We start from the raw sequence: 26,743 nt of genomic DNA on the forward strand, positions 1-26,743 counted from the left end.
GGTTGCACGGACATGCTGGCATTGCCTGATCCGGACGCACATGTGGGACAGCCCATGTGACTTCCTGATATTCCCCACGCCAGAAAAGTATCGCCATCTCGAAAGCAAAATGTGCGCTCTTCTGATCTTGTAGACAAATTCGCTTAAAAATTCTACACGCACGTTAGACGAGTTAAAAAATGACCGAACAGACCAATGGAGCACAAGCTGAAAGGATAGAAAAGCTCCTTGAGCAGGCAACGAAACTTACAAAAGCTGGTTCCCTGCTGGAAGCACACAATACATTAAGGGAAGCTAACTCGCTTGATCGAAATAACCCAAGGATACAGCAGGCATTTGCAGACTTGAAGGATGCTGAAAATGGTAAGCCCATCGTCGCCCTGTGCGAGAAGTGGCTGCACACCAAGGATGACGATGACGGCGAAAGAGCGCTAGACTATCTGCACTCACACAGCATCAGCGACGAATTTTCATCACAAGCTATGGCAGTGATGATGCGATACCAAGGCGACTTGGACATGGCGGACCAGATCACGAGTGCGCTGCTCAAGTTGCGAGGGGCTCAAAAGTATCTTGCCAAGCAGATGGTTGACGCGCCTACTGTGACGTATAGAAACGTTTATGACTGGGGCGATGATAGCATCAATGCCCTCAACGCAATCTTGCTGGATCCAAATGTGTGGGACTCGGAAAAAGACCGCATTGCGGCGGAGCGGGACGTTTTCCAGCTCGCGTTGGCACAGATGATGCGGGCGGGCGAAGACCACCCAGAGAGGGCGATGAGGAGCATCTCGAGAATGCTTTCCGTGGAATCGTCTCATTTAAAAGGCCTCATTGATGCTGATGGCTTCGATATCATCCTGGTACATCTAGACATTCGGTTACCAGAATCTCTGCGGAGAGAAGCTACGATTGCTACTTCAAAATTATTCGAATTGGCCCCGGAGAGTGCCGAGACACTCATTTCTCAATTCGTGGTCAACAGGATAAAGAAACCGACTGCAGATTCGCTCATCGTTTCTCTTTCAGCGGCTGCTGCAGTCTTCCCCATGGCTCCTTCGGCGGCGGAGAAGCTTTTTCTCCAGGAAGGATTTCTTACGTCCTTCATCCGACTGGTCCAGAAATGGAAGTCTGCACGTCTGGAGCAGGCTGCACTCAATCTGCTTGATATCGCATGCATGACCAAGCCTGCTCGTGACGGTATTCGAGAACACTGCTATGATTGGATCCAAGAATTTGCGGAGAATCTGAAAGACCAAAAGAAGAGCATGCAGGCACGAAAGATTCTGATGAAACTGAAAAGCGACTCGAAAGAGGGTACGTGGATTTCTTGACACATCTGGTGGCGCTACAGCCACCGCTGACTCCATTGCGTATAGATTGGGACCAACAAGCAAGCAGTATTTCGCGATTGATCGTCAAGGCACACAAGGAAGGGAACATGGCGAGCCCGGAGTCTGAACAGGAGATGAAGGATGCACTGGAGGGACTTGCAATGTGCATGCTCAAGTCCGCAAAGGTGCGGGACGAATGCGGCAATGATATATCGCTCTTGGCTGCTCTCGCAGCGGCAATCGAAGTGCAAAAGTACATGTTCAGCGCCTTGCAGGTGCTGGCGTACGCGAGTGCATATCGTCCCCGCATGTCAGATGAACAAAAGAAGATGCAGCAATTACAAGCGTATGCTGCGAACTCTCAAGTTCCCCCGCCAAATCCGCTCGATGACGACGACCACGTCACAAAGCGATGCAGAAAGATTGTGGAAGCGAAGGTGGTGTCTCATATTGTAAAAGCTGCGCCTAGAGCGACACATCTTAGTGCTTCGCTGGCTGTGCAAATCATCAACTCGCTCTCCTTTGACAAAAAGCATAGAGGAATGTTGGCTCAGCAAGGCGCAGTAAGGATTTTGGCCAAGTTATGGGAGGCGGCAAAGCAATATGCGGACCAAAAAGAGTCGATTTCCACTCAAATACCGGCATGCAATGCTGTAGCTCGTATACTCATTTCCACTGACCCGACGGTATATTTTACAGGCGAAGCAAGGAAAGAGCAGATCTTGCCAACATGTGCGAAGATGCTCCAGCAGCTAATCTCACATGAACCAGACGATGACGGCCCGCGGAACTGGTTACCCACGTTCGAGGCTCTCCTCGCACTAACAAATCTTGCAAGCTTGGAAGACATGGCCTTCAAAGAAGCTATCGCAAAGGACAGTTTTGTGAAAATAGAGGACCTCTTACTGAGTTCAAACCATAATATACGCATGCGGGCCATGGAGCTTCTGACGAACTTGTCTTACACGCCTACGGTTTTGTCCATGTTTTCAACTGATATGCGAGCAAAGCAGCGCCTAGATATTGTTCTTGCGCTTGTTACAGCCGCTGAAAAGGGAACGAGGCTGGCTGCGCTTGGTTCATTGTGTATGATGACCGAAGCTTCCGAGACTGTATCCCGCGCATTCATCCGGAACGAGAAGTCTAAAGCCATGGCAACGCGTATTATCGATCCACCTGTTGAAGATGTTGAACTTGCTGAACCGGTCGGCGAGGATGAGCAATATCGGCTCTGCTACTTGATTAGAACGCTTGCGAACAGTGCTGAAGTAGATATGAAGCGCTGGGTGACGGAGTGGGCAAGTGGTCCGGCAAGAAATGGGGAGGGGACAGTTGCGGGAAGAGCTGCGATGCTCATGCTTACGACGCAAAATCAAGAGATGAGAGATATCTTGACGCAGTGCCTGTTAAAGGACGTGCAGCTAAGCGAAGACGAGAAGGCAGCACTGGTCGTGAAGGTCAAAGAGTTGGGCCTTGGATCCTAAGAAGTCTTCCATTACGTGGCGTCAATTATTTTCGCAACAATATTTTTGCAATTCGCAGTCATTTACTGCTCTTTGGATGAAAGCAAGATCTCAACCGTGCCCGAATCATTACATTACCCATTCCGATTTCTTGCCTCTTGAGCCGTCTCCTCTGACGCCCGCTCTATCTTTTGTTCGTCAAGCCTTTAACAGCCTGAGCCTATAATCAATGGAGCGACTAGGGGACGATCGAGCTTATAAAGCGCAGCACTTCACTTAGCTTGCCCTGAATACTTTGTCTTCCCAATGCTTGCGTCAAATTTCAGTGCATCCGAGTTCCACTTGATACGAGGCTATATTTTGTCCCTGAGACAGTCTACCCCCTTTTCACACAGCAACTTTCTCAACTCTGATAGCGTGAATTCTGCGCCTCTAATGTGTTGTAGGGTGTGGCAGGCTTTAAAAATCGCGCACTTCGTTAAGAATCATACATTAGCTAACGTGCAAGACAACGTCCAATCATCACGAAAGCTGCTAAGTGATGATGAAATGGCACTCGAAGTGCAGAGTGACGCTCCGTGCAGCTTCTCCATCTTCGAAAACTTTGCTATGAGCGCTCTCTTTCCGATCCACCGCAAGTCATCATGAACGTGTCACCATGCCATGAAAGAAGATCTGTTTTCTTAGGCTACTAATTCCCGGTCAATTCCCGTGGTGCATCACACAAGCATTTTGATCCTTGCTTCTGGTTTCACGATCGATTGCACACTAACACTGCGGCGGGCGCCATCATGCCGGACTAGGATTAAAAGTCAAAACGGCTTGAGACTTTAAGGATCGCAGAGCATGCAGCACAAACGCAGGAGTTCGAATTGAGATTAGACCGGACGCTGTAAGTAGGGGAGACAGATTCTAGATTCCGCTAGAACTGCAGCGAAGGTCAAGTTATGTTATCAAGCGTTGGGGGCCAAGACATGGCAGCTCGAAGTGATATTTGATGGCGCTGTTCGAGCTAAGAGAGTGGCAACGGCGATGATTCCTATTCGCCCAAAATATTTCGGAATGAGGTTTTGATGATCTGTATGAGGATCGTGGGAAGATATGAGCTAAATTATGAAGGATTGGGTCCACATTGTAGGGGAAAGAAGGGCAGATGAGGCATGCCAGTTGCGAACCGCCCGTGCGGAGACTTCGAGATGCGATCCGAGATCCAGCTGGACGAAGGTACTGGAAGAGTGTGAAACTGGAGCCTACATAGTGGATTGAAAGGAGTATTGTGCCGACGCTCGTGCCTTTTTCCTGAATGGGTGATATTGTAAATGAAGCTAGCTGACTCTGATGGCGGCTATGTATGCGTCGAATCCCCTGAACTATCGTAGCTGTATGCGTGCTTGCCCTGTCAGGCACTGCTAGGGTGCTTAAGGGGGTTTGCTGTACTCCGCAGACATGAATGAATTCGAACCATTCGCGGCCAGGTACTGGAACAAAGACTTGTCCTTCGAAACCATAACTTGTCAAATGCAAAACTTGTTCGCTCGTGATAGCAAGAATAGCAGTTGACCTAATGACCGTTGCTTTTCCGACAGAACCCCATATTCTGTTTTGCGGACTAGGTCAGGGAATCAGGCTCATACTACTTCCTTGTATCCATCAGCTCGCGTAGATGATCGAACCGCCCTAAATGTGTCTTTGGCAATCATATTAACGACCCAGGCTTAAGCATACGGAAATCGAGTGACTTTAAGAAGTTTCCTTCCTACGCCGAGGTGCTGCTCTTTGGGTCTGACAAACTGGAGGAAAGCTTGAGATCAACACATCTACAGACTCGCCCAGCTAAGTGGGTATCGGATTTCAAGAATAGCATCCTATCAAAGTGTCCCCACTTGCTTGATGATGTGTAGCGTGTTTTAAGCCTACTCTTGTGGTAAGTACCTCGCCACCAAGGCTGAATGGAAGAACACAAATTTAGATCGCGGGCGCCTGAAGTCGGGGACCATCACACCGAAGAGCGAAGACGTCCTTGAACGTTCATCATCTAAGCCAAGCGCGACCATCCGTGCCACAGAGGTGTGCGTGGCAGAGAAGCCTGACAGCCCAGCAACTCCGTCTTCTGCAAGCCGAGGTGAGCACAGTTGAGGGTGGAGTCGGGATGGAGGTCGAACGAAATGCCAGCCCCGAGGCCCAAAATGCCATTTCTACGGCAGCATATGGGAAATACCAGAAAGCAGGCTTTACAAAGCATCGCGGGGCTCTTCGACCAGCAGCGCATCGAGCATTCACACGCAAGCATGCGTCAATGCGTGTGGGTCTGCGGTCGTCCTCGCAGTTGCACAGTCATGTCTTGGCAGGAGCATGGCTCAGCCTTAACCGTACCAGCCGCGCCGAATGATGGGGCTATTGTTCCTTGTCTCGCTTGCACTTTCACGTCGGCATTGTAGCACCTGGCATCGGTCGGCAGAACCTGACGACATGATTCGACATGTCTCCTGCCCCCACCGACTAGTTCGAACGAAGAGCGTTTGCCATTCTTGGGCCTGCGTGGGCAAGTCTAAACGAGCGTTGTCACAGAAGCAAGCCACGCAGAAAGTCGGCCCTTTGAGCTTTTTCCCAAGTGATCATGTCTCCGGGACACAGTGCGATTTGCCTCAAATGTCTCCTTTTAGCGGCAAATGGCTTGTTACTCTGGACCTGTTCAGCATACAGCCTAGCACCTGTTGCCCGCTTGCTAACGGCTGCCGAGGTTGTCCTACTCGTGGACAGAGCTTGTCGTAAGGCCATAGGATCGACACATTCTGACTTTAGATGATCGAATTCAACGCATTGAGGAGTTTGGATTCGTTGGTCCGTACGAGCTTTTCTTGCTTTTTGACCAGTTAAATCAAACTCCAGTTATGAGCGCCTCCCATGTAACCCACCCTGCTTGGAGAACTCCGTGTATCAGTACCGAAGAAGCGGCATCGCTCTGTTGCGACAAAAACAGGCGATTAAAGTTCGGTTTCAAAATGCACATGACCAGATATTGGATTGTAAACGTGCAACCAAAAAATAGCATGCTTAGGGAGCCCATTCCGGTGCAATTTTCCTCCTCTTTCTTACTTCCTACTCGGCGTAATGAACCTCCGATCCCCGTTGCACTCAAACCTCATGCGCAACGACGGAGCCGTGAACGAGAGTCGCAGGGAATGAGCTAGACGGCAAAGTGCGATTCTACCAGCACTTGGTTACATCTATAACTTAGACTTCAGCCACATAATGCAGAGCAAGTGGCATTGTCGAAGACGCTTGAAGTCTTACGGAACACGAGGTGGAATTCTGCCAGGTTGCGATCGGTCCCAGACAAGAAAGTATTTGGAATGAGACTGCCAAACACTCATCATGTTCGAACTCACACTTGCAGAAACGGTGCTAGCAGCCTGAGACAAAACGACATGCACATTGACGTGTCGCCCTCGTAAGTTTGTCTACAAACGGGGGTTTGGAGGTACATTTCGACTCGAATTCACAACAATCAACATACGCTGGTTGCGTCATTAGGAATGTGCACAGTTCATCCCTTTGACGGCTTTCAATAGCAGCGAGGCACTTGGCGTTTACGCTTGAGTTGCTAGCTTGCAACTACTGGTAAAGGACGTGTTTCGACTCAGAATACCTTGAGACTAGTAATTTTTTTTTGGTTAGAGGCTTTGTTAGCTCAATTCTCCCCGCGAGATGTTCTACAAATGGACGTGCCAAGTGGAGAACTTTCAATTAATGTATTGAGATGAGCTACCTAAACACGCCCGTCCATCTGCTACGCAGTGTTCGACCATTTCTAGACGCCGCTAAAGAGAAACACTGTTACTTGGGCATAGAAAGCCTGCTCGGGTCTATTTCATTGACATTCTAAGTTTTTGACATCGGTCGGTGGTCATCACTGACCTGCACAGGGTTTGTAGTAGGATTTCCAGGAGAGTTTCAAGTTTGCTAGAAGGATCAACTGGACCCAAATTTGCTTAGTTGCACATTGCAGAACATCATGATAATCATCGCAGTGAGCCAGCAGAGACAAATAAACAACCTCCGCTCGAAGCAGCAAGAGTGAATGCAAACGCAGGAACTTTCAGAAGTTGCTAGGCATATTGAAAATGCTCCTCTGGGAGTCCAAAATGTTAGGCACGATGCACCTCGGGATTGTGACTAGTTCGAGCCAAGAACCCAGGAGCCGTACAACACCGCGCATATTCCATACCTAACGCTTCCCCTTGTTTGGATATTGCGATGTGCGAAACAAATCATCATCCGTCATTACCAAGGACAGGGTGGATGAGCTCCAGCGCCTATGTATATGCTTTTCTGTGCGTACTCAGCCCCGGTGCCTGCAAGCAAACTTAGAAGCCTTCAATATCGTAGGGTATTTAAAATTTACTGCGCCTTACAATGATGTCGCTTATAAACTCTCTCGGTCTGGGGTCAATGCGGAGCGAAGTTAACACGCATTGCTTTGTCGGAAGTAGGTAGCCGCATGAGTGCATTTTTAAAGAAGCTACTAAACGAATTGATTGCATGGGTGCGAGGTGTCTGGATCCGTGGTTTCTGATCTTCAACAAGGGTATCGACCGTTTCGACAGATGTTTGGGTTCCAAGGCTCAGAACTCGAGCCTGGCGAGAGCCGTTTTTGTCAGAAGAAAGCAAGATGAGTAATTCTCGCATTCGGCTGTAAGATAGGGCTGAGATGGTGTTTATCCATCAAAGGCAATGGTAAACTTAGTCCCCTTGAAGCAGATGAGAGCTGACGGGTTGCAGCGTGCGATGCAGCCGATTCGCTTTGACAGCGGTCATGAAAGGCACTCTCCCAAATGAAGAAATTAAGAAATGGAGAGCAATGCCGAATCGAAGCTTCAACTCCTTTGCGCTTGAATTCGTCTCTCGGGCCGCGACGCCACGTTGACAGAATTGGTTGGGAAAGCACTTGAGACAACAGTGATTGATGGCTTGTGGACGCGTTGCCTTCGTATCTCCCTTCTCATCGTAGATTTCAATGGGTACATGCGCTGACAAGGCCCCCTTGCCCGTACCTCCAGCTTGAGCACAGCCTTACAGAGCTTTCGCTTGTACACATGTACGCTTGACCAGTTGGTGAGTCTAAAAAGGGGATTTAAGCTATTGTCGGACAATGTGTTTCAAGAGCAAGAACAGATCGTGGGCTGTGAGAGAGTTGCTTAAAATGCAAGCGAAGCTGGAACCTGAGCCGGCACATATGAAGTTCAATCTGCCACCGGCATCTTTCCGTGGCCAAACAGGCAAGGCTGACGCGGATACCGTTGTCGCCAACGGGATGCCCGCATGTGCAGCGTCTCCCCTTTTTCGAGTCTGGTGCAACCAGGGTTCGAGAAAGCTTCTGGCGCCGTCACGTGCCTCGCGTCTTCAGACAGGCATTGAACACGTCGCTGGACTGGATGTCCATCAAAATAACACACGCAGGGCCGGCATGGGCCAGCCTGCGACGTGCTAACTCCGCCGCGCATGCTTGAAAGGCCTGGTTAAGGGTGACGGGAATCCTCTGAACCCTTGAGGGCCGCTGCCACCTTGACTTGATTGATACTGCCATTGATTGACGGACAATATTGATGCGAGATGGAGTACCTCGTAGGCGAAGAACGAAAACACGCTCCTTTCACCCGCGCCGGGCTTGGCTCGCTTCTTTTGCCTGTGCCTTCATGGCTGCAAGGGCGCGTACAATCTGCCTGTGGGTGTTGTTCCCTGCAGATTCTAGCGCCCTCCGGGGCGGAAATGCAAGCCCTACCAGTCCCGTGTCCAGCGTCAACACAGTAGTTTCTCCGACCGTCCAGGACGGTGCCCAGAGGTTGCATTGCGTGACAATGTGACATGAACAAGTGTGAGACTATCCAGAGAGAGAAGGCAACACATCCTTTGCATGGAGGCAATGGCGACTAGTTCCTCTCAACACTGCATCGTTTGCTGCAAGAACCCCGCATTACTAGGAAACAGACCCAACGGCGAAGCAGAACCATCGGCCAATAGTCACGTGTTGCATGCTTGAGTCTGTCCAGGATACGGCCTAGATGGGGCCAGCTATTGCGACATTAACCATGATTGCTATGCATTAAGGGGTGGCAGCAAATATCCAATATCTTAAACCAGCGAGCATCGCATGATTTTTTTTTGCGGCGGTCGCAATGATGCCGGCGCCTAGCTTTACGAGAAGTCGAGCTGTATGGTTTCGGCCGTGAAGATGCCCTTTGGAGCCGACCCGCCGCGTAGATACCGCGCATCCGTGCTCATAGAAGACTTCCAGTTAGGTGAGATCTCCCACGAAATGGCGTGACGAGTTGACCTTTTGAGTCAGCGAATCGGTGTGTGTAAAAGTCAACTGGATCTTTCCCTTGCATGGATGAGGATGCTGCACGCCTTGCTCGACAAAAATGCAGACTGTTTATTCCCGTTTGAACCCGTTCCACGCATGGAATGTTTCACGATCTAGCCATGATGGTGGGTTTGCCGCGTGCTGGACACGGACCTTACAGTGGCCGTTCAGTGACCACGTTGGCGAACGGTCAAGGCGGGAGTCTAATGGTATCGTGCTGTAGACTAAACCTCCACGTGGAGGAAGCTAGAAAGGATCTCCTTCGCAAGAATTGGATCGGACGTTTGCTGGCCTGCCCTGAGCTCATCAAATTGAACGTTTGGCAGGCGATGGATGATTCATCATTGCACAAACTGGTCCAGAGGATTGGGGGCCGTATCTACGACGTGGGAGTCTCGTCCGGCGAATGAAGATTAGTTACATGACCTTTTCCGTTATGCCAAAGACCTCCGCATCAACAGCTCGAAACAGATGTCAGCGTACGATTTGTTTTCAAACAGCTTGCGTTGTGCAGCGATGGCATGGAAGGACATTCACTGTGCAATTCATCGCTCGTAGAAGTGGCTGGATGGACGGGCTTAAGGGCTTGCTTATTATTGGAGCTCCGAGTCAGGAGCGGCCTAACGAATCACAGAACGCAGGAAGTGGCCTCCACACGCGTATTTGGAAGCACCGGATCGATACAGCCGATGCGAACATAGGGTACGGAAGAAGACACTGGGTTTTTCTCTCCCAAACACAGATGAATTCCATGCTGACTGTTGGAAGCGAGGATCAAGACGAAGCTAACACATGCGCTCGAGATCAGGTAGTCGTTTCGACTTGCGCAACTGTACTGTTGGTAACATAAGCTCAAGGAGGCGAATTCGACATTTGTATGTGCGCACCAGCTCCCATTATTGGGGGGGAGGGTGTGGGGGCAGAGATTTGACCGCACGGTGTCTTTTGTCGACAACGCACAGCCTGGATGCCCCCAGGACTGGAGATTCAATGACAGGACCCGCTAAACGTTTCGTGTAACGTCTCGCTGGCCAGCCGAGTTTGGTTCCTGTGGTAGTTCAAGGTTGTTCAATAATGAGCTAGCTCATCATCTGCGAAAGGCTACCGCTAGTGGAAAAAAAAAGGTTCAATACACATGTTTAGTCCTGTCGTACCACTGCTGCCTGCAGGAGTTCGAAAATGCGCAGTGCTTTGGAATGTATGTGGCGAACAGTGAAGGAACAGGAAAATACAGGAGAGCCATTTGCCTTTACGGTCAGCGAAGGTACCTCGTGGTTCTAGACTCATGGCAAATCGTTCCACCTGCGATGTTTCGCAATAAGGTGCTGACACTACCAAAGGTGCGGATATAGGGCTGGGCCAACAGCGAGGGCATGGTTCAGAGCACTTGGTTCGTTCGCAAGGCTGAGTAGATTGTCACGTTGTGTGGTAGCATCCGGCAGGTCGTCGGGGAGGACGAGGGGACCAAGTATGGGGAAGTACAGCAGTCCGTGGTGGAAATGATGGAGCAAAATAGCGGTTTGCTCGAAGAAGTCGGTGACATTTTGCTGAACAATGCAGTGCTAAGTTTAGTTGGTGTTACAAACAACCCTGTCTGCCAGCCATCGCCGCCCGTGATTCGTGCAATGCGAGGTCCAACCCGGATTCAAGGCTCCGGGGCCCTAGATAGCGTCAGTTCTTCACCGTGCTGCTGTCGAGCTTCCATGCATTCCTCGTGCTTCCCGCAACACAGACATACGGTGACGGCGCTGGGCTTTGATTTCCAAGCTACGGAGCCGCCGCGATCGTCGAACCCTTTGTGGATGGAAATGACAGCCGCCATCAGTTCGCCTCATTGGGAGCCACCGCCTGCTCAACCGGCAGCCAAATGTCCCGACTGCAATCAAAAGGTCGAGTCCGAGCAAGCCATTCAGGAGCAAGCAAGCAAGCAGGCAGGCAGGCTGGCAGGCCCAGCCGAAGATCAGTCTTCGTTCGGTAAATCATCTTTTTGATTTTGGGCAAGTAGTCGACTACCATCAGCTTTTGTTTCTATGTATTCTTTGGATGTACATGGAGCCATCCGCATTGGGCGTGTCGCCAGCGCACAGTTCCAGCTAGGCGTGTTCGCAGCATCGTCTTGGCAGTGACAGCATGCTTGGTTTTTTTATTTTATTTTTTTTTCCCTTTTTCCAAAGGACTTCGCAACGTGTGTGACGCTGATCGCGCGGAGATTTGAACAGTCTTCCACGGTACAAGCAGCTGGGAGACCTGTTCGCTGCCGATCAACTCCTGAAAGATGCCCTCATGGAGCAGCTGTGTTCTTCACCTTCACCGCCCGCCCGAACAGGAATCGGGGTAATGGTGATTTGACCGTTAAACCGAGCATTTGGCTTTGGTTCAAACCCTGGTCGACATGATCAAATAGTCGGAGCTTAGGAATCTGTTCCAACCAATTTTAGCCGAAATGCTCGCAAGGCTGCGGCTTCGCAGGGGCCGGCATCTCGCATAGCGGTCCTACCAGCCTTATCCCAAACCAGACCGTTTTGTTCCCAGCGATGTCCCTCGAAAAGGTGGCTTTGACTGGGCCCTGCGTAGCAAGGTTCAGAGCCCTGCTCGAGTTAACTGAGCACCGAAGCCCGCGGCATGAAGCCGAGTTTGTAAACGGCCCCGACTATATATCCACATCGTCTGCCCTATGGTTATTTCACTACCTGCTCAGTTTTGGTCTGCCTAAGAACGTTGTCTTCTTGTGAATCTTCTCTTCTTGGACTTCGTCACAATGAACAGACAGCAGCATTATTCCCAGCCATTCCAGACGGCCCCAACGCACCGCTACCCCAGCACGAGCAGTGCCTTCAGCGCCAGCGCAAATCCCAATGAAGACTGGACCAAGATCACAGACCTCGCCGAAAGGAGGAGAATACAAAACAGAATAGCTCAACGCAATTATCGTGCGTTTCTCCCCTCTCGGTGACTGCTTGTCTAGAAGCTTGCTTGTGCTAATACCAACCCTCCAGGCAAGAAGCTTAAGAAGCGACTTGAAGATCTCGAGAAGAGAGCTGCATCCAATTCGGAATCGCCCGAGCAGAAACCAGCGGAGCTGGATAGACCAAAAGCACAGAAAAACGCCGGCCGGTCTTCTGATTCCCGCGAGTCTCAGGGGTTCTCCTATGACAGGCAGGCCTCGCAAGCATCTTCTGTGCATTTCATGACTTTCGATGACCGCAACATGTTCTCGCAGCAGTACACACGCCAGCTCTCGACATCGCCTCCTCCATTTGTCTACTCGAGCTACCCGACAGAGACGATGAGCTATCCAGCGTACTCAACAGAGATGTATCCACCCATCTCGTCAAGCACGGACATCCCAATCTTTCCACCAGAGCTGCCTCCGCTCTCAGCCTCGATACATGCAATACCGCCAACAGTGTCGTCCGTAGACTATCCGGCGAAACAGGATGCCTTCTATGCGAGCGACTTGGCGCCGTTCAACTTTGGCTACGGATCAATAGCTGGTCTCGACGTGTCCACCTCGCAGTCTTACTCAGAGTCAAATCCTCATGTAGGAGACCCTATTTCATACGCGTACGCGACATAGTCTCTTTTCTTCGCACAACACACATGCATCTCCCAGTCCAATGTTTTCGCACACATACAAAAGACCAACTCTCGCAAGTAGCGTCTGTTACATGACCTCGTGGTTTGCTTGCCGCAGCGACTGACACACTTTGGCTTCAGACACCGCCACTATCAGACTGCTTTGAGCAATCAGTCGCAGGCTCGCCGCCTGAGCTTTCAATGCCCACCACCCCTCCCTTCTCGACCATCCTATAACATCAACAAGGTACAGGCCGAACCAACCGGAGTGGGACGGCTCCAGGAAGGCCCTGGACTGGACGACGTACAACTTGTCTAGTTCAAGGAAGCTGTCGGATGTTTCGCCTCTCCGCCCCTGTGCTCCAGCTTCTTGTCCATAGTCCTTCATTTGATGACTATCATTTTATTCTACTTATATCTCAACACCAATCGTTTTTTTGGCATAGCGAAGCGTAACGAAACGAAACATGCTCCCCTCTCGCTACTTTTTTTTGGCCGAAGGCGAGAGCAGGACGAAAGGGCAAATCGCTTGACCACGATGTCAGGGCGAAAACAATCTGGGCAACGGGAAATTTTCTCTCACGCGGAATCGGACGATTCGGCGGTCGAGACACAGCCATTTTGACCGAGAATAACGAGCTGAATGGGCAAGGGTTGGCTTTTTACTTTTCTCGAGCCTGGAGTTCATTTTTTTTGGGGGGGGTGTTTAACGTGCGGAGGAACACGCGCCCCGTGTCGCGTTCCGCAATGAGCCGGATCACCTGATTGGAGGGCTGGAAGATCGTGAAACTTTCTTTGTATATTTCAGATAGCGTCTCACGGCCTAGAGAGAGGATTGCGTCAGATCACCACAGATCCTTCTGGTTCGCTGGCCAGTTGGGCAGCATTTGCCTTGGATGGCGGGCAGGTGTTGGTTCCTCTCTGAACAGCTCGGAATAGACTGGGGTGAGCTTGTGGTGCGTTGTCCATAGGCAAATCATAGAATACGAGCTCCTGCGTCCGATTCGAGAAGGACGATCCACATTTTTCAGCTCCCCAATTGCGTGTTCCTTCTCTTTCGCTCCACCGACCATTCGTCGAGCAGATAGTCAAAGGTAAATCCCGCGTGCCAGAGCGTCGGGGCTTCGGACGACGCGATGGGTGCCTTGTGACAGATGCAGCGCGGAAGAAAAGAAAAAGCAGACCGAGTCCGACGCACGAATTTGCGGCTCTGAATGGTCCTGGCCAGGCGGAAACACACAAACGACGCGGTGTAGCCGTTTGGGGCCCTTTTGCGTGCTTTGCGTGCTTGCGGGCTCGGAGAACGTAAAGTCCAGCCTAAAGTCCGCAGCGCGAGCTGCAGGGAAACGAAGGGCAGCAGCACCCGCTGTTGACGGCAGCGACTAGAGAGAATGACGGCGAGACGAAGGGTTGCATCGACGAGCAGCGCAGTGTGCGGAGACGCGGCTTGCGCATGGCTTGGGGCGCTTTTGCTTGTCGTGCTGGGCCTTTGCGGACTTGCCGAGCAGCGGGCCGTGATGGGCATACAATATTACTCGAGGCGGGCAGCAGCCAGAGTGATCGTGGACGCAGCGCAGACTGGTCAGCTCCTGCTGAACCGTGGCTGGAGAGGTCACGTACTGTGGGAAGTCGCGGTGGCAGGCTGCAGACGGAGCACATGGGGAGAGAGCGCCCCACCCGCAGGGCCAACGCCAACGCGCGGGCTGGGCAAGCGCGACGGGCGGGTGGGGGGAAGGAGGCAACGAAAGAAGGAGGGAAGGAGGGACGGGGCCTGGCGAGTGGCCCCAACGCTGGTAGGGCTGAAGCGCCAAACCGCTGCACGGAGCTTGTGTGCGTGCCTCAGTCGAGCGAGTTCGTTCTGCTGCACGTTTCGCGCCGCGCTGCCGAGCACTCCTCGCCCACCGCAGCGCCCGCACAGCGTTTGCCCGCTAATGCTTCCCATTTTGCACTCCTCACCCTCCTGCGTCAAAGCTTGCCTAGGACTGTACCCGGACACCTACGCGTCCTCGCGCTGCTGCATCGCGAAGCTTGCTATTCCACTGCTCTGCTGCCCGGCCGTGCTGTACGCCCTGGCACGTCTTCTCCAATCCGCCTATATCGCGCCCCGCCACCACAAACGTCCAAAATTGCCAGGACCTGCCCATCGAACTTCCACCTGGCTGCCCAGCCAGAACGCCTGTTTTCCCGGCCTGCAGACGCTAACCTATCCGTTCAGCCATGGGGCTCGACGAGCAGAAGGAGGAGCGCGAGGTGCTGGAGTCGATATTTCCCGACGAAATCACAGGTGTGTGCGCCCCATGCCCGACGCGCAAGTTGATTTTTCCTCTTTTTATTGTTCTTTTCCTTTGGACGAGCAGAAGCATGACCGACCCAATGGCTTGTGCAGACATCTGCCGGTCCACCTTTTCAGCGCGAAAATAGGATGTCAACCATTTCTCGGCATCCCGAACCTGAGTGCAGACCTCAGGTCTGATTACGAGACTTGCATCGTTCGCAACCCCATGGGCCGCCGGTCTTCCATGCACCTTCCAGACCACGCTTAGCGCGCCGGTGCATTTGATTACGAGAACATGCTTGAGTAACTTGCTGGGCTAGACATCTCCGAAACTGAATTCCGCGTATCGATACAGCTTGACGTCGCCAGTGAGTATGGCGAAAATATAGAAGGCCGTACGTCACTCGTCTCTATCTCTATCCCCGACTTTGTCGATTTGTAATATTCTGGCCTCAAATCCTGTGCGTGGCGAACCGTGTGACTCACTCTGTTTCTCTTCACAGCCACGTTACTGCTCAAAGTTGAATATCCACCGGACTATCCTGATGAGGCACCACGACTGGACATCCTCGCTCCGCCTAATGCGCCAAAGCACCAGTATTTTGACGTCCAGGAGGACAAGGCCAAGCTCCTGTCGTCCCTAGAGCCAACCATCGAAGAAAACATGGGCATGGCTATGGTCTTCACCCTCGTCTCCTCGCTCAAAGACGCAGCAGAACTCCTCATCTCAGAGCGGCAAAAGGCTGCGAGGACATTAAAGGAGGCCGAGGCGGCCAAGGCCGAGGAGGAAGAGAACCGCAAGTTCCACGGCACTCCGGTCACAAGGGAAACTTTCCTTGCGTGGCGTGCTAAGTTCAAGCAGGAAATGGCGGAGGAAGAGAGACGGCGCAGGGAGGAGCTTGAGGCTGAGGAGCTGAAGAAGCGGAAAGGTGTCAAGGAGGAAGTCAGATTGACTGGGCGACAGCTGTGGGAGAGAGGATTGGCTGGCAAGGCGGGCGAGGAAGATGAGGAGGGCGAAGCCGACGCTCTTGCTGCCGCGGTGGCGACGAACGTTAAGATTGGGGCTTGAATCATGGCGCGCCACGAACCAAGACCGAAATTACCTTCCCAGAAATAAAATATGCTCTCGTCTACTCAGAGACGCCCATTAAAGAAAATGCCATTTTGGTACGTGTGTAGTTCTAATCGTGGAAGATCGGACAACCGAATGTCACCGAGCAAAACATCTTCGAGGCCTAGAAACGTAGTGTTCTCACACAGATGCCCAATTTGGAAATTCATGCTTCCTCTTTTCGGTATCATCTCGAAGTCGGCAACCATCTACGCATTGGTACCGCAGCAGGCTGCCATTGTGGATATGTATAGATTAGTTATCCACTCCAACGACAAGGGTGTAAATCACCGTATCGCACACGTGAGGCCGTGTGCACAGCAAACTATCATCAGCTCGTATCAAGGATCTCAAGTCGCTTCTCGTCACCACCGCTCGCAGTTGATCAACCGTACACCCGTCGTCCGTCACAAACAGGATCCATGGTCTCCTTCCCGTCGGGGTCGCCATGATGTGCTGACTCCGTCGCAAGCGCTAGTAGGCATAGCCTCTTTTTGTTCGCCCACCGCATTTTGCTCGACGGGCACGTTCGAAGGCCAACGCGGTCGTCATCTCTGCTGCCCCAAAAACTGCCACCGTCGTCACTTCACTGGCTGCTCGACCTTGTGGACACACCCTGCTACCGACCCAGCAAAGATGCTCGCACGGTCGATGAGCCGGTCCACCTCGCCCATGCCGATGTCAGATTCGACCCAACGTCGATTCCGTACGTGGTCATCCGTTGCTACTTGGCGTCCTTTCTTTTGAACAGTGGTTTGTTCTCGTCGACGTTCGGACGCATTCTCTCCCCCCGTTCCCCAAAAACGTGGTACGCTACTCCCTACCCGTCTGCACAAGTATGACCGCTTCTCCTATTCTAGCTGTCTTACCGTATCTGCGGTTTCACTCATCCTTGGCTGCGGATCCCTTATTCCCGCGTCCCATGGCATGCGAATCTCTTCCTCACCTTTCTCGGCTTGAAATTGCCATACTCGACTTAAGTTTCCCGTTTGAAATGAATCTCCCTTGACTGTTTGGCCTCCCTGTTGTCTCAGTTGACCATATCTCCCACTCGGCCATTTGCCAAACGAGCTATTCCCGCTGGCCTACGTGCTTGCTTCCCGTAGGAAGTTTACTTCCTTACGGAGGGCGTGGATATCTTTCAGCTCCACTGTGTCCTGGATCCTAAGCTGCTGATGTACACTGCCATGTACTGATACCCTTGCCACAGGGCGTACGAGTTACATACATGCAAGTGCTACTCTTTGAACAGCATGGTATTACGGCAGAAACGCATGTTTCTATTGGCGAGACGAGGAAGCTCAGGTGTCTAATTCGAGCTCTGAATCCGTCTTCCAAGTCTTGGCACTGTTATGAAAGAATGTCAAGCATAGGAATAGCCTACAGATCTAACAAGTTAGTGAAAAGGTGCTCGGGTTTGAAATTGACCCGTGCTACCCGCCATTCACCCGGGGAGGCTTCTACTCTTGGGACGTTTAATCTTTGGCTATTCTAATTGAGATATCGTAGCTTGCGATGCTACTAGCACAGGATAAATGTCAAAGTCCATCTTTTTCAGTGGCGTATCCTGAACACTTCAAAAGATGGCGAAGGAAAGGCGGTGGAATGCCCAGTTTAAATCTTTCTGAAATTTGATTCGCTTGCATCAAAAGACCTATAGGATGCTCAACTGGGTTTGACATCGTTTTTACGCGGTCAAGGCAATGCCCTTGACGGGCAGCTGGGAACTGCAAAAGCCAGCGACGTGTTTTGCGGAGACTCTCTGATCAGCATGCTCCCTAATTGTACCAAGTCGACCTTTAGCCAATCCCCTACGGATTGGTGATAGTAGGGAGTTCTGTCACGAAGACAGCATTTATGATCTTCGGCATACTCACAAACGTCTTCAAGAATCGACAAGTATCGAGGCGGTCTTCAACGATTAAAGGATTGAGAAATTCATTCTGCCAGAGCTATCGCTTATAGAAACGTGGAAGGGGAAATCATAAAGGCATGCACGTTTTCGAAGATCGACTTTTGTGGGGCCGACTGGAAAGAGAACGAACATATAGCGGTAGGCAGACATGGAAAGTAAGCCCCGAAACCACTTGAGGCATGAATTTGCAGACATGGGTGAACATTTCGTTCTAAGAAGCTTGTTGGTCTTTGTTGGGCTAATTTTTTTTATAATTTAGGGGGATACTAAATGATGAATCATAGTTGACTGGATGGATCCAGGCAGCACTTTTCTGTAGCCAGCATAACGTTCAGCAAACATTCATAGCAGCGTTCTTATGCCGGACAGGAGCTTTAGGTTATCTCATCGGCTGTTGGACCTTCTTCATGGCGTGTCCACTGCTCTGTGTTATAGCGGGTATTGGTCGCATCAAGGTACGCTTTTTTGTCGTCTTAGTGGATGCACTTCCTTCTTTGCGGCTATAAACGGTGTCTTTGCGTTCACATCTTCTGGGTGGGCATGCCCTACTGAACGTAGTGTATCAACTCATTTATCCCTTCTGATAGACTGCACCATTCTGGGCCGAGGTCAGCGCAGGATAGGCTCCGGCTCAAGCGACGGTTCGTAGTCTTCGTTCTGCCGGACACGCGGGTTTGACAGCAATCCAATCTTGTGTTCTGACTCCCCGGGCCTCTGCGTGGATTGAAGCACAGGTTCTAGAAGACTTCCGGGACCTAGACGTTGCAAGGTCTTCAGTTTCTCGATTTGTAGAAGCACTACTTGGTAGATCACATTCTAGACTTGTGCCGTGCCTATTGCTATCATTCAGAAGATGGCGATGGAAGATTTAGAACATGCCGTGCAGTTGTGTTGATTTATACAGCTCGCCCAAAATTCGGCCGTCGCCTGTTCCAGATCCCGTCCGGAGACAAGTAGAACTCGTTACCGTAAAATTTTTGTGGAATACTCTCTTTGGGCAGGAGATGCTGATATGAGCGCCTCGTCGATGAGGCTGCATCTCTTGTATCTGTTGATGAGGAGACGCGCTGTGGTTGAGCAGACTCAGGAACTGGAATAAAAGCAGTCTAATGTTGATCGAAGCTCCATCGTACTGGGGCTGGATTGATCGGGCGTAATAAGCAATGAAGGCAGCAAATCTAAACGTAAGACGTAGGAATAGTGGCGTAAGAAATTCTACGCTGCATACTGAGCCAAGGAACCAAAGTGGATGGATTACCTGTGTTATCCTTGTCGTTCAAAAGATGGCTGTCAATAACCTTCTCGTTCTGCTATGAGTGGAGTAGCACTTGCCGTTCCGTACAATGGCTTCAGTCCAGAAAAGCAACGACGTCAACTCTGTAGCTCTCTCAAGCTGATAGCTATACTTCGACCTCACAGGTGTTGCTAGACAAATCAAAGCAGAGCCTGCGTCATCTCGATGAGTTCTTTGTAACGTCCGCATTTAGTTGTGACAGTTAGCAATCATGTTTAACCCACCAATCCTCAACTCCGCTAACCCTTGGGCGACAACTTTCGAAGATCTGCAAGCCCTCTACGACTGTCCATACACAGGTGCCGTCACCACTCGTACTAACACGCTAAGCGGCTTTCCACACAATGATGAAATACATCAATACTGCTTCTTCGACGCGCACAACATGTGCTGCATACAACGTGAGGGACACTGTGAGAGGTCGAGCTCCAGTCTCAATACGTTAGGATATTCGCCATTACCACTGGCGGAGACAATAAAGAACGTAAAAGCTGTAGTAGGACAAACATGCGAGAAAAGGGGGACAAAAGCATTCATATTGTCGGTGACTGGTACACCGGAGGAGCTGCAGACATGTTACGGCATGATAGCAGACCTGCAGGACGAAATCCCAAATACACCGCTGTACATGGAAGTCAATCTGTCATGTCCAAATATAAGTGGCAAGCCTCCACCGTCATATGATGAAGATGCTCTGAAAGAGTATTTGGGAGCGCTGAAGGCTGCTCAAGCTGCTGTGGGGGAAAGATTGAAGGTACCCATTGGCGTTAAAACTCCACCATACTCGAACCCGGAAAATTTCAAAATGCTTGAACGTGCTCTGCTGAGCTGTGCGGGCAGTGAGCGTCCAATAGCTTTCATCACGGCCACCAATACTCTTGGTTGTTCTCTGGTCTTGGATGACAAAACGCCGGCTTTGAACTCAAGCAGTGGGCTTGGTATAGGTGGAATGGCTGGGGCTGCGCTGCATCCGCTGGCGTTAGGAAATGTGAAAATGTTAAGGCAAATGCTAGACACGCATAAGAGCTTGGAAAGCATACAGATTATCGGCATTGGTGGAGTGAGCGATGCTTCGGGATACCTTCGAATGAAAAGCGTTGGAGCTGCTGCTGTTGGGGTTGGGACGGCCCTGGGTCGCAAAGGAATCAGGGTGTTCGAAGAGATATGCAAGGGGACAGTGCTCGAGCGTCTATGACCGACACAGAGAGGCTCATCTGCCGAATCTCGATCTTCGATTCAAGTCTTAACCTTGGCGCTCCATATTCGGTGCCGTGCACCTCGGCGGTGGCCTTTCGCGTGCGCTTTGCTGATGAAACATTCTCTTAAATGACTCTGCCAGATCGAGTTGGTCCATCGTCAGTGCAATTGACCTGACATGGCACTTCTTGCACCAATTGGGCATATCTTCAAGCACGTTCAGCGAGACGTGCATGGTCTGCTGAGCAAGGCCTCCAAGACCCCAATACCGGCAGACATACGGCTCACATGCTTCTCCGGGACAAATCATAGTCTGAATACCCTCGTTGTTCCAAGTCCAAGGCTTGTATAGCCGGATTTCCTTCAATGAGAAGTGGGCTTGGCGAAGAAAGCATTGGCTGGTTTGTCTGAAGGCATTCAGATCTCTGAAATCGCATTCCTCCAAAGCAATGGTCTCAAGGGAGCTCAGGCCTTCTACTGCCCTGTCGACGGTCAGCATAAGTCTACCAAATATTCAAAGTGGCAGCTTGTGTTTATAAACTCATGTGAATACGAGTCATGCTGCACAACTTATAAAGTACATACTTGGTCAGTGTCACTCCATCTCCGATGGAGACTGAAAGTTTCAGAGTCTTCAAAGAGCTGCTGGACAGGAAAGCTGGCATCATGTCCTCCGGCAAGCCGGTCTTCTGTTGATCCGCCTCAATGTCTAAGACCAAGTCTCTCAGATGTGGAAAATGCTTAAGGAAGACCCGAAGCATCGCATGCCGCGAACTTTGCTTCTCCCACTGTGATGCTGAATCACTGATTGTGGTTAATTTGCGCTCATTTTCATAACCCATCCTATCTTGACCCTCGAATGTACTGCCGGTTGTCCATACACCCGTTGTGTGCGCTTGCCTTTGCGAGAAGTTGATTCTATAGTGTTCGTTCGAACAGTCAATAAGCTTCAGCTTCAGGGAGTGCACACCATGGAATGCTAGCCATTTGCAGAGTCTGCTTGAGAGATTTGCTTTAAGATCTTGAAGAGCTAGGCGGGGCTCGATCTTGATTCTACGCAGACATCTCATCCGTCTGTTGACCACAGTAAGGATACCAAACACCAAAGCAGAAGTAAGTTGGTGTGGCAGAGGTCGACGCCCAACCCATACTTCTGAATGACTGCCGTCATTCACGAGGCGGATATATGTTTTGCGACCGTGGAAATGCGGGTATCTGTGATGCAAGCATACAGGAAAACTATCAACCAGTTCGATGGTGTCGCAATTTTTCAGCTGTGGGAGCGCTTTGATGAGTTGAGCACCGACTCTTCTGACCGCCTTCGTGCACTTGTCAACTACTCTGTGCTCAAGGGGTTCTGCTTGTGCTATCTATGTCTTTGATTAGCCTTCTGTTGTTCAATTAGAATGCAGCTGTGATCGCGGTTTGCGAATCAAGATGACGAACAGAAGTGCACGATGAGACATACTGCGTGGAATAAAAAATTCATGTGTACGCGCACATGGCGGACTCGCTGTGCTGTTGCTTCATTGGTGACAATTCTTCCTATGGCATCTACGCTTGCACTTTGGTCGTCCGCAATAATGTCAATTGTCGCAAAGTTTGCCGCGAAGAAGCTCTGAGCGATCCTGTCATTCAGAGTTCTGCAGGTCAAGCGAAGGTTGGCGACCGTCTCGAGAGGAGCCTGACGACAGATTGCCAAAATCATCTCTGCTGGCAGACCGAGTAGCGACATGACTATATCTGGTTGCATTATCTGGGAAGAACGCTATCAGTTGAATAAGCACGATATCGTTCTATGGTCTCGGGCTGCGGGTCAAACAGTTGCGTTCACAGACTTGATCCTATGAAGTGAAAAGAGGTTGTCCACAGATTTGTTATGGCAACCTTTTCATTAAAAGAGTGCTCACCCACCACCGCCACGGTGAATTTCTTCAAGACGATAGAATTCGAGAGCCTTGCAGGAGTCACCGTGATGCGAAATCACTGCTCAAATCTTATGATTGCTGGATCTCGCATTCGATCGAACGACATTATAGACCTACCGGCGTAACATAACCTCCTTCTCTCTGTCATGTTGTCATGGAACTGCCTCACGAATTAAGCTTCTGGAAATAGCAACAGCAAGCACAAAGTCTTCTGGATTACGTGGTCTGTACTATGCTAAGGAGATGGACTCCAACGTTGTCGTTGTCTGATCCCGACTAGCGGCCGCGGGAACGAACTTAAGGAATTTACTTCTTGTATAACGTTGTCTTCCACCTTCCCAAGCCTCATAAGGTGACGCCTTTGAAAGCTACCTCCCTTCAGACTACCAAAAAGGTTCTCGTCGCATAGACGAATCATGTCATTGCAGGACATGTTTTTTCAAGATTGAGACCTCGAAGGTTTGATCACCGTGAGATAGAGATCTTAGTCGTGTAGCAAATGATCTCCACGTGCAACTATTCCGTGATACTCTGGTCATCGAGTAGATAAGACCTGTAAAGAGGCCTCACTAATTGGAAGATGGGCGCCGAATGCTCGTGCCATTGGTGTTCATGTCCTTTCCATCCTTCTTGCATTTGTTTGCGAGACGAACCAGCTCTTCGAACAGGTTAGCATTTTCGGTCTCATCGCTACCGCCTCCAAACGCGTTTGCGCTGTCAATGATAGCCATTGGGCTATGGACTTTGCTTTTATCTCCAATGATATCTTTTTCTTTGCAAACGGCTGGCGCATGTAGCATGGTAGTGGTACGCTCCTCCACAGTGTCTGCTTGGTCGCCTTTGACTGCTACAAGAGCTTGGGACATCTTAGGGCTCTCCGCTGCTAGGTCCACGTCTCCGTCGATGGTCCTTACAAGTCCCTGATACACCTTGCGGTAGTAGCTAGGGAGACGGTGGCTATCCATGGCACGAATACAGAGCTCACGAGTTTGTGCAAGTTTTCCCTCACGGTACGTGTAAAAGATCTTACAACCTGTGTCAGTCAATGTGAAACAGAATAGTGGGCCATTCGATCGAGTACCGCCTCCATGTGCGTCCTATGGATGAAGTCTAGGTTCTTCTCGATGTTCTTCTCGCGCTCTTCATCAGTCTTCAGACAAAAGGGAACTTTGTAGGGCATTGTTGCTGATTGAGTGTAGGTCAAGCTTGCAGACGTTTCCTTACATGTTAATCAAATTCGAAATTGAGACCTTAGTTCACTTACGACTCAATAAAGAACGACTCCGAACAATAGTAATTGTGTGCGAGGTTCGTTGGAGAATTCGCGTCGTGCTGCTACGATGTTGTATCAGGCCAAGTGAGCAGGAGCCGTCGCCGCCTGATGCAAATTGGCAGGGCCAACTGTGGAAGTAACGAAGCACGTAAGCATGTTCACTGTTAGTAACGCAATGCAGGCCGGAGCATAGCATAACTTTATTGAGGGACAACAATTAGTATTACGTTTGAGACCAGACATTCTTCACTTATCATGGTCTATGCCGTCTATCATCCAACGCCGCGCTCAAAATCATGTTGATACAATTTACAAGATAATCAGAAGCGCTTAACGCCCACCCCGTCTACTACTTTGGCTATTCCTTCGGCTCTTGAAGCTCTCTCTTGTGTTGACGCGGTCAATGTCGAAAGGGCTTGCTTCGTATGACAATTGTGCAACACGCTCAGTGTCCTGAGCGGTCTTGATGCGCTCGAAACGTGCGCCATCATAATCTACGGCGCCAGCTTCGGCCTCGGCAACGATTCGCTCCTCTTCCTCTTCTTCTGCTTTCAATTCTTCTTTGTCAAGCTCCTTTTCTGCGTCAGCCTCGGTTTCAGAGTCTCCACGAGCAGCAGCCTCCGCTTCTGCACGCCTTTGTGCAATGATCCTCTTCATGAAGGCGTCCGCTTCGGCTGCGTACTTTGACTTCATACGAATTTTCTCTCCGTAATAGTAGAAGAGGAAAGGGAATGGCACGCATGCCAGTGCAAGGAATGCAGGAATTGAGCTCGCCCAGTGAATACCCAAGTTTTGGTACATGTAAGTCGTGAAGAGGGGGAAAGCGGCACCAAACAGTGACCGGATGACAGAGTTGGCTGCCAAGACGGAAGCTGCAAAGATGGTGTACGCGTCGATGAGGTAGTTCATGACACCCAAGAAGACCAGGACCATGCCGAAGCCGAAAGGAATGCCGGCAGCCATCGAAGCTGCCCAAGGCAAGGAAGGAGAATTTGTCCAAGAAAACCAGAACAAACCGATGGGCAGGCATGCGCCACCCAACATGGTAGACGGTAATCGCGCTTCTGGCGGGGCAATACCTCCATGCTTTTCAACGACCCGCTGATATCGCGGATTTTCAGGCCACAGGGTGTAGGCCACGGCCAACAACATACCAATCAAAACACCGAGAAAAGCTAGACCGGCAATACCACCACTCCAACCACGGGAAAGCTCATATACAATAGGATAGGCGCTGAAGAGCATGTAGAGAGTGCCATAGATGATGGCCATGTATAAGCTTAAGAAAAAGACGATCGGTTCCCTAAATAGCAAGAACCATGGACGGCTCAAGGCGGTTTTGAAGGCCTCGCCAGCAGATATCGTGCCTTGTTGGGCATCGGTTTTGGAAAGATAGACTTTGCCGGTGATCTTCGAGAGCCGGGCAGCTCGACGTCGGAGGAGAACGGGGCCATACGTTTCTGGGGCCAAGGCTATTCCTATAAACCACACGAGGCCCGAAAACGCCGCCAGCAAGCCAGCAAGCCAGCGCCAGCCCGCAGATTCAGCGAGGAATCCACCTACGACCTGTTCAAGCGTTGGTAAAACTCCCACGTGCCACGATTAGACGATACTTACTGGTCCTACGGCTGGGCCAAGGAATGGAGCTGCAGCAAAGATTGCGGTAGCAACGCCCCTCTGTCGTGCAGGAAACATATCTGCAATTACTCCTCCGGCGTTCGTCAGTGGAGACGAACCAAACGAGCCTGCAAAGAATCTGAGAATAATCACGGTTTGCATGTTCTGTGAACCGCAGACGCCGGCGTTGAAGAAAGTGAAAATGCCAAATGTGAAGATGAACAGGATCTGTCGACCGTATAGCTCGCTCATGGGCGCCCAGAACCTTCGAGCTGTTAGCGATGAGTGACCAAAAGGTTGCTGCATGCACTTACAAAGGGCCAATGGCGAAGCCTAGCACGAACAAACTAAGCGACAATGTTGCAACCTCCTGGCTGGTACCAAAATCTCGTAGAAGCGAAGTAAAGCCAGAAGAGAACGCTGAAGAACACAGAGATACTGCTAGAACCGCACCGGCCATGGACAACGTAATCATCCATTTATACCATGTAGGGAACTGCATTGGATTTCGCGGATCATTAGGAAGCCAATCTATCCGATATGGATCCTCCACTGTACCAGATCCTGGATACACATGGCTTTCAATCTCGGGTGTGGTGATGCTTTGATCGATGAGGATTCGCCTTTTCTCCTGGTGAGCATTCGTGTGGCTCCTGTGCACGGCCTCGATTTCAAGACTTACCAATGCGATAGCTTGCCTGTGCGAGCCCCGGATTCAAGATCCTTCGGTGCACTTTTGCTTTCAGACATGGTGATACCAAGCTGAACTGCGAATTCACTATGTGATGTTTAGGATACTGTGGATGATTCAGCCAGGCTGAGATGGGCGTAACCACAAGGCTGCAAAATGAGCTTAAACCTTCCGCGTGGCGACCGGGGTAGTGATGCACGCTAGGATGAAAGGTTACGTTTAAATCAAGAAACAGCAGATGGCATGATTATCAGTGAAGTATAAGAAAGGAAAAAAATTTATCGAAGGACTAAAATCCGTCCGATGAATGAAGGGTGGACGACGAATGCAACGTCATTACACAGGGCAGCAGCGTCGGATGGTGGGTGCAGGCTCTTCCGTATTCCATATCTACGAGGAACGGTCCAATCTAAGAGCTTTCAGGAGGTTGCGGAACGGTTTTAGTGGGTTTCCATCATTCTGTCGTATGTAAAACTCTCCTTAGGCCGAGGCCCGTTGCGTATAGCTTGGGAACCGTGTGCCGTATAGCCGGTGCACGTTGGGCGAAGTTCTACGCATCACAAAAGATTGATGGGTGCAAATTTCGTCATGGGTCTTGGCTCCGTTCTTGTTGGAAAGACAGCCGCAGGCTCCACTGAGCTTCTGCGAAGGTGGCGCTTGCAGAAGTTGGTGATTGGACAATCTTACGGATATGCTGTCTCTCCC

At 50.7% G+C, this 26,743-nt stretch overlaps 7 protein-coding genes across 9 annotated transcripts; 4 read left to right on the forward strand and 3 right to left on the reverse strand.

The window, feature by feature from the left end:
• Positions 1-102: 102 nt before the first annotated feature.
• Positions 103-2,937, forward strand: PV09_02365. 2 transcript variants are annotated; one of them, XM_016355390.1, is made up of 2 exons: positions 103-1,317; positions 1,380-2,937. In XM_016355390.1, the coding sequence occupies exons 1-2, from the start codon at positions 180-182 to the stop codon at positions 2,816-2,818; spliced, it is 2,577 nt and encodes an 858-aa protein (XP_016216526.1). In that variant the 5' UTR covers positions 103-179; the 3' UTR covers positions 2,819-2,937. The 2 variants fall into 2 exon arrangements, with proteins under 2 accessions (XP_016216526.1, XP_016216527.1); XM_016355391.1 differs by having other exon boundaries at positions 1,402-2,937.
• An 8,921-nt stretch (positions 2,938-11,858) lies between these two features.
• On the forward strand, positions 11,859-13,773 carry PV09_02366. 2 transcript variants are annotated; one of them, XM_016355392.1, is made up of 3 exons: positions 11,859-12,091; positions 12,158-12,725; positions 12,879-13,773. In XM_016355392.1, exons 1-3 carry the CDS (start codon positions 11,920-11,922, stop codon positions 13,054-13,056), a joined length of 918 nt encoding a protein of 305 aa, XP_016216528.1. In that variant the 5' UTR covers positions 11,859-11,919; the 3' UTR covers positions 13,057-13,773. The 2 variants fall into 2 exon arrangements, with proteins under 2 accessions (XP_016216528.1, XP_016216529.1); XM_016355393.1 differs by having other exon boundaries at positions 12,158-12,702.
• Positions 13,774-14,575: 802 nt separating this feature from the next.
• PV09_02367 (uncharacterized protein) lies at positions 14,576-16,366 on the forward strand. Its single transcript, XM_016355394.1, has 3 exons — positions 14,576-15,021; positions 15,333-15,407; positions 15,516-16,366. Exons 1-3 carry the CDS (start codon positions 14,955-14,957, stop codon positions 16,079-16,081), a joined length of 708 nt encoding a protein of 235 aa, XP_016216530.1. The 5' UTR covers positions 14,576-14,954; the 3' UTR covers positions 16,082-16,366.
• Positions 16,367-19,436: 3,070 nt separating this feature from the next.
• PV09_02368 (uncharacterized protein) lies at positions 19,437-23,172 on the forward strand. The gene has a single exon (XM_016355395.1). It carries the CDS (start codon positions 19,544-19,546, stop codon positions 20,525-20,527), a length of 984 nt encoding a protein of 327 aa, XP_016216531.1. The 5' UTR covers positions 19,437-19,543; the 3' UTR covers positions 20,528-23,172.
• On the reverse strand, positions 20,576-22,264 carry PV09_02369 (uncharacterized protein; the record flags this gene model as incomplete). The annotated part of the gene is made up of 3 exons (XM_016355396.1): positions 20,576-21,011; positions 21,115-21,899; positions 21,998-22,264. 3 exons carry the CDS (start codon positions 22,262-22,264, stop codon positions 20,576-20,578), a joined length of 1,488 nt encoding a protein of 495 aa, XP_016216532.1.
• PV09_02370 (uncharacterized protein) lies at positions 23,027-23,637 on the reverse strand (the record flags this gene model as incomplete). Its single annotated transcript, XM_016355397.1, has 2 exons — positions 23,027-23,482; positions 23,539-23,637. The coding sequence occupies 2 exons, from the start codon at positions 23,635-23,637 to the stop codon at positions 23,027-23,029; spliced, it is 555 nt and encodes a 184-aa protein (XP_016216533.1).
• A 276-nt stretch (positions 23,638-23,913) lies between these two features.
• Positions 23,914-26,435, reverse strand: PV09_02371 (uncharacterized protein). The gene is made up of 4 exons (XM_016355398.1): positions 26,030-26,435; positions 25,662-25,970; positions 25,348-25,612; positions 23,914-25,296 (listed from the first exon to the last, which is right to left on the reverse strand). Exons 1-4 carry the CDS (start codon positions 26,095-26,097, stop codon positions 24,061-24,063), a joined length of 1,878 nt encoding a protein of 625 aa, XP_016216534.1. The 5' UTR covers positions 26,098-26,435; the 3' UTR covers positions 23,914-24,060.
• Positions 26,436-26,743: the final 308 nt, after the last annotated feature.

This window comes from Verruconis gallopava, assembly GCF_000836295.1.
Source record: "Verruconis gallopava strain CBS 43764 unplaced genomic scaffold supercont1.6, whole genome shotgun sequence".
Classification (NCBI taxonomy): domain Eukaryota; kingdom Fungi; phylum Ascomycota; class Dothideomycetes; order Venturiales; family Sympoventuriaceae; genus Verruconis; species Verruconis gallopava.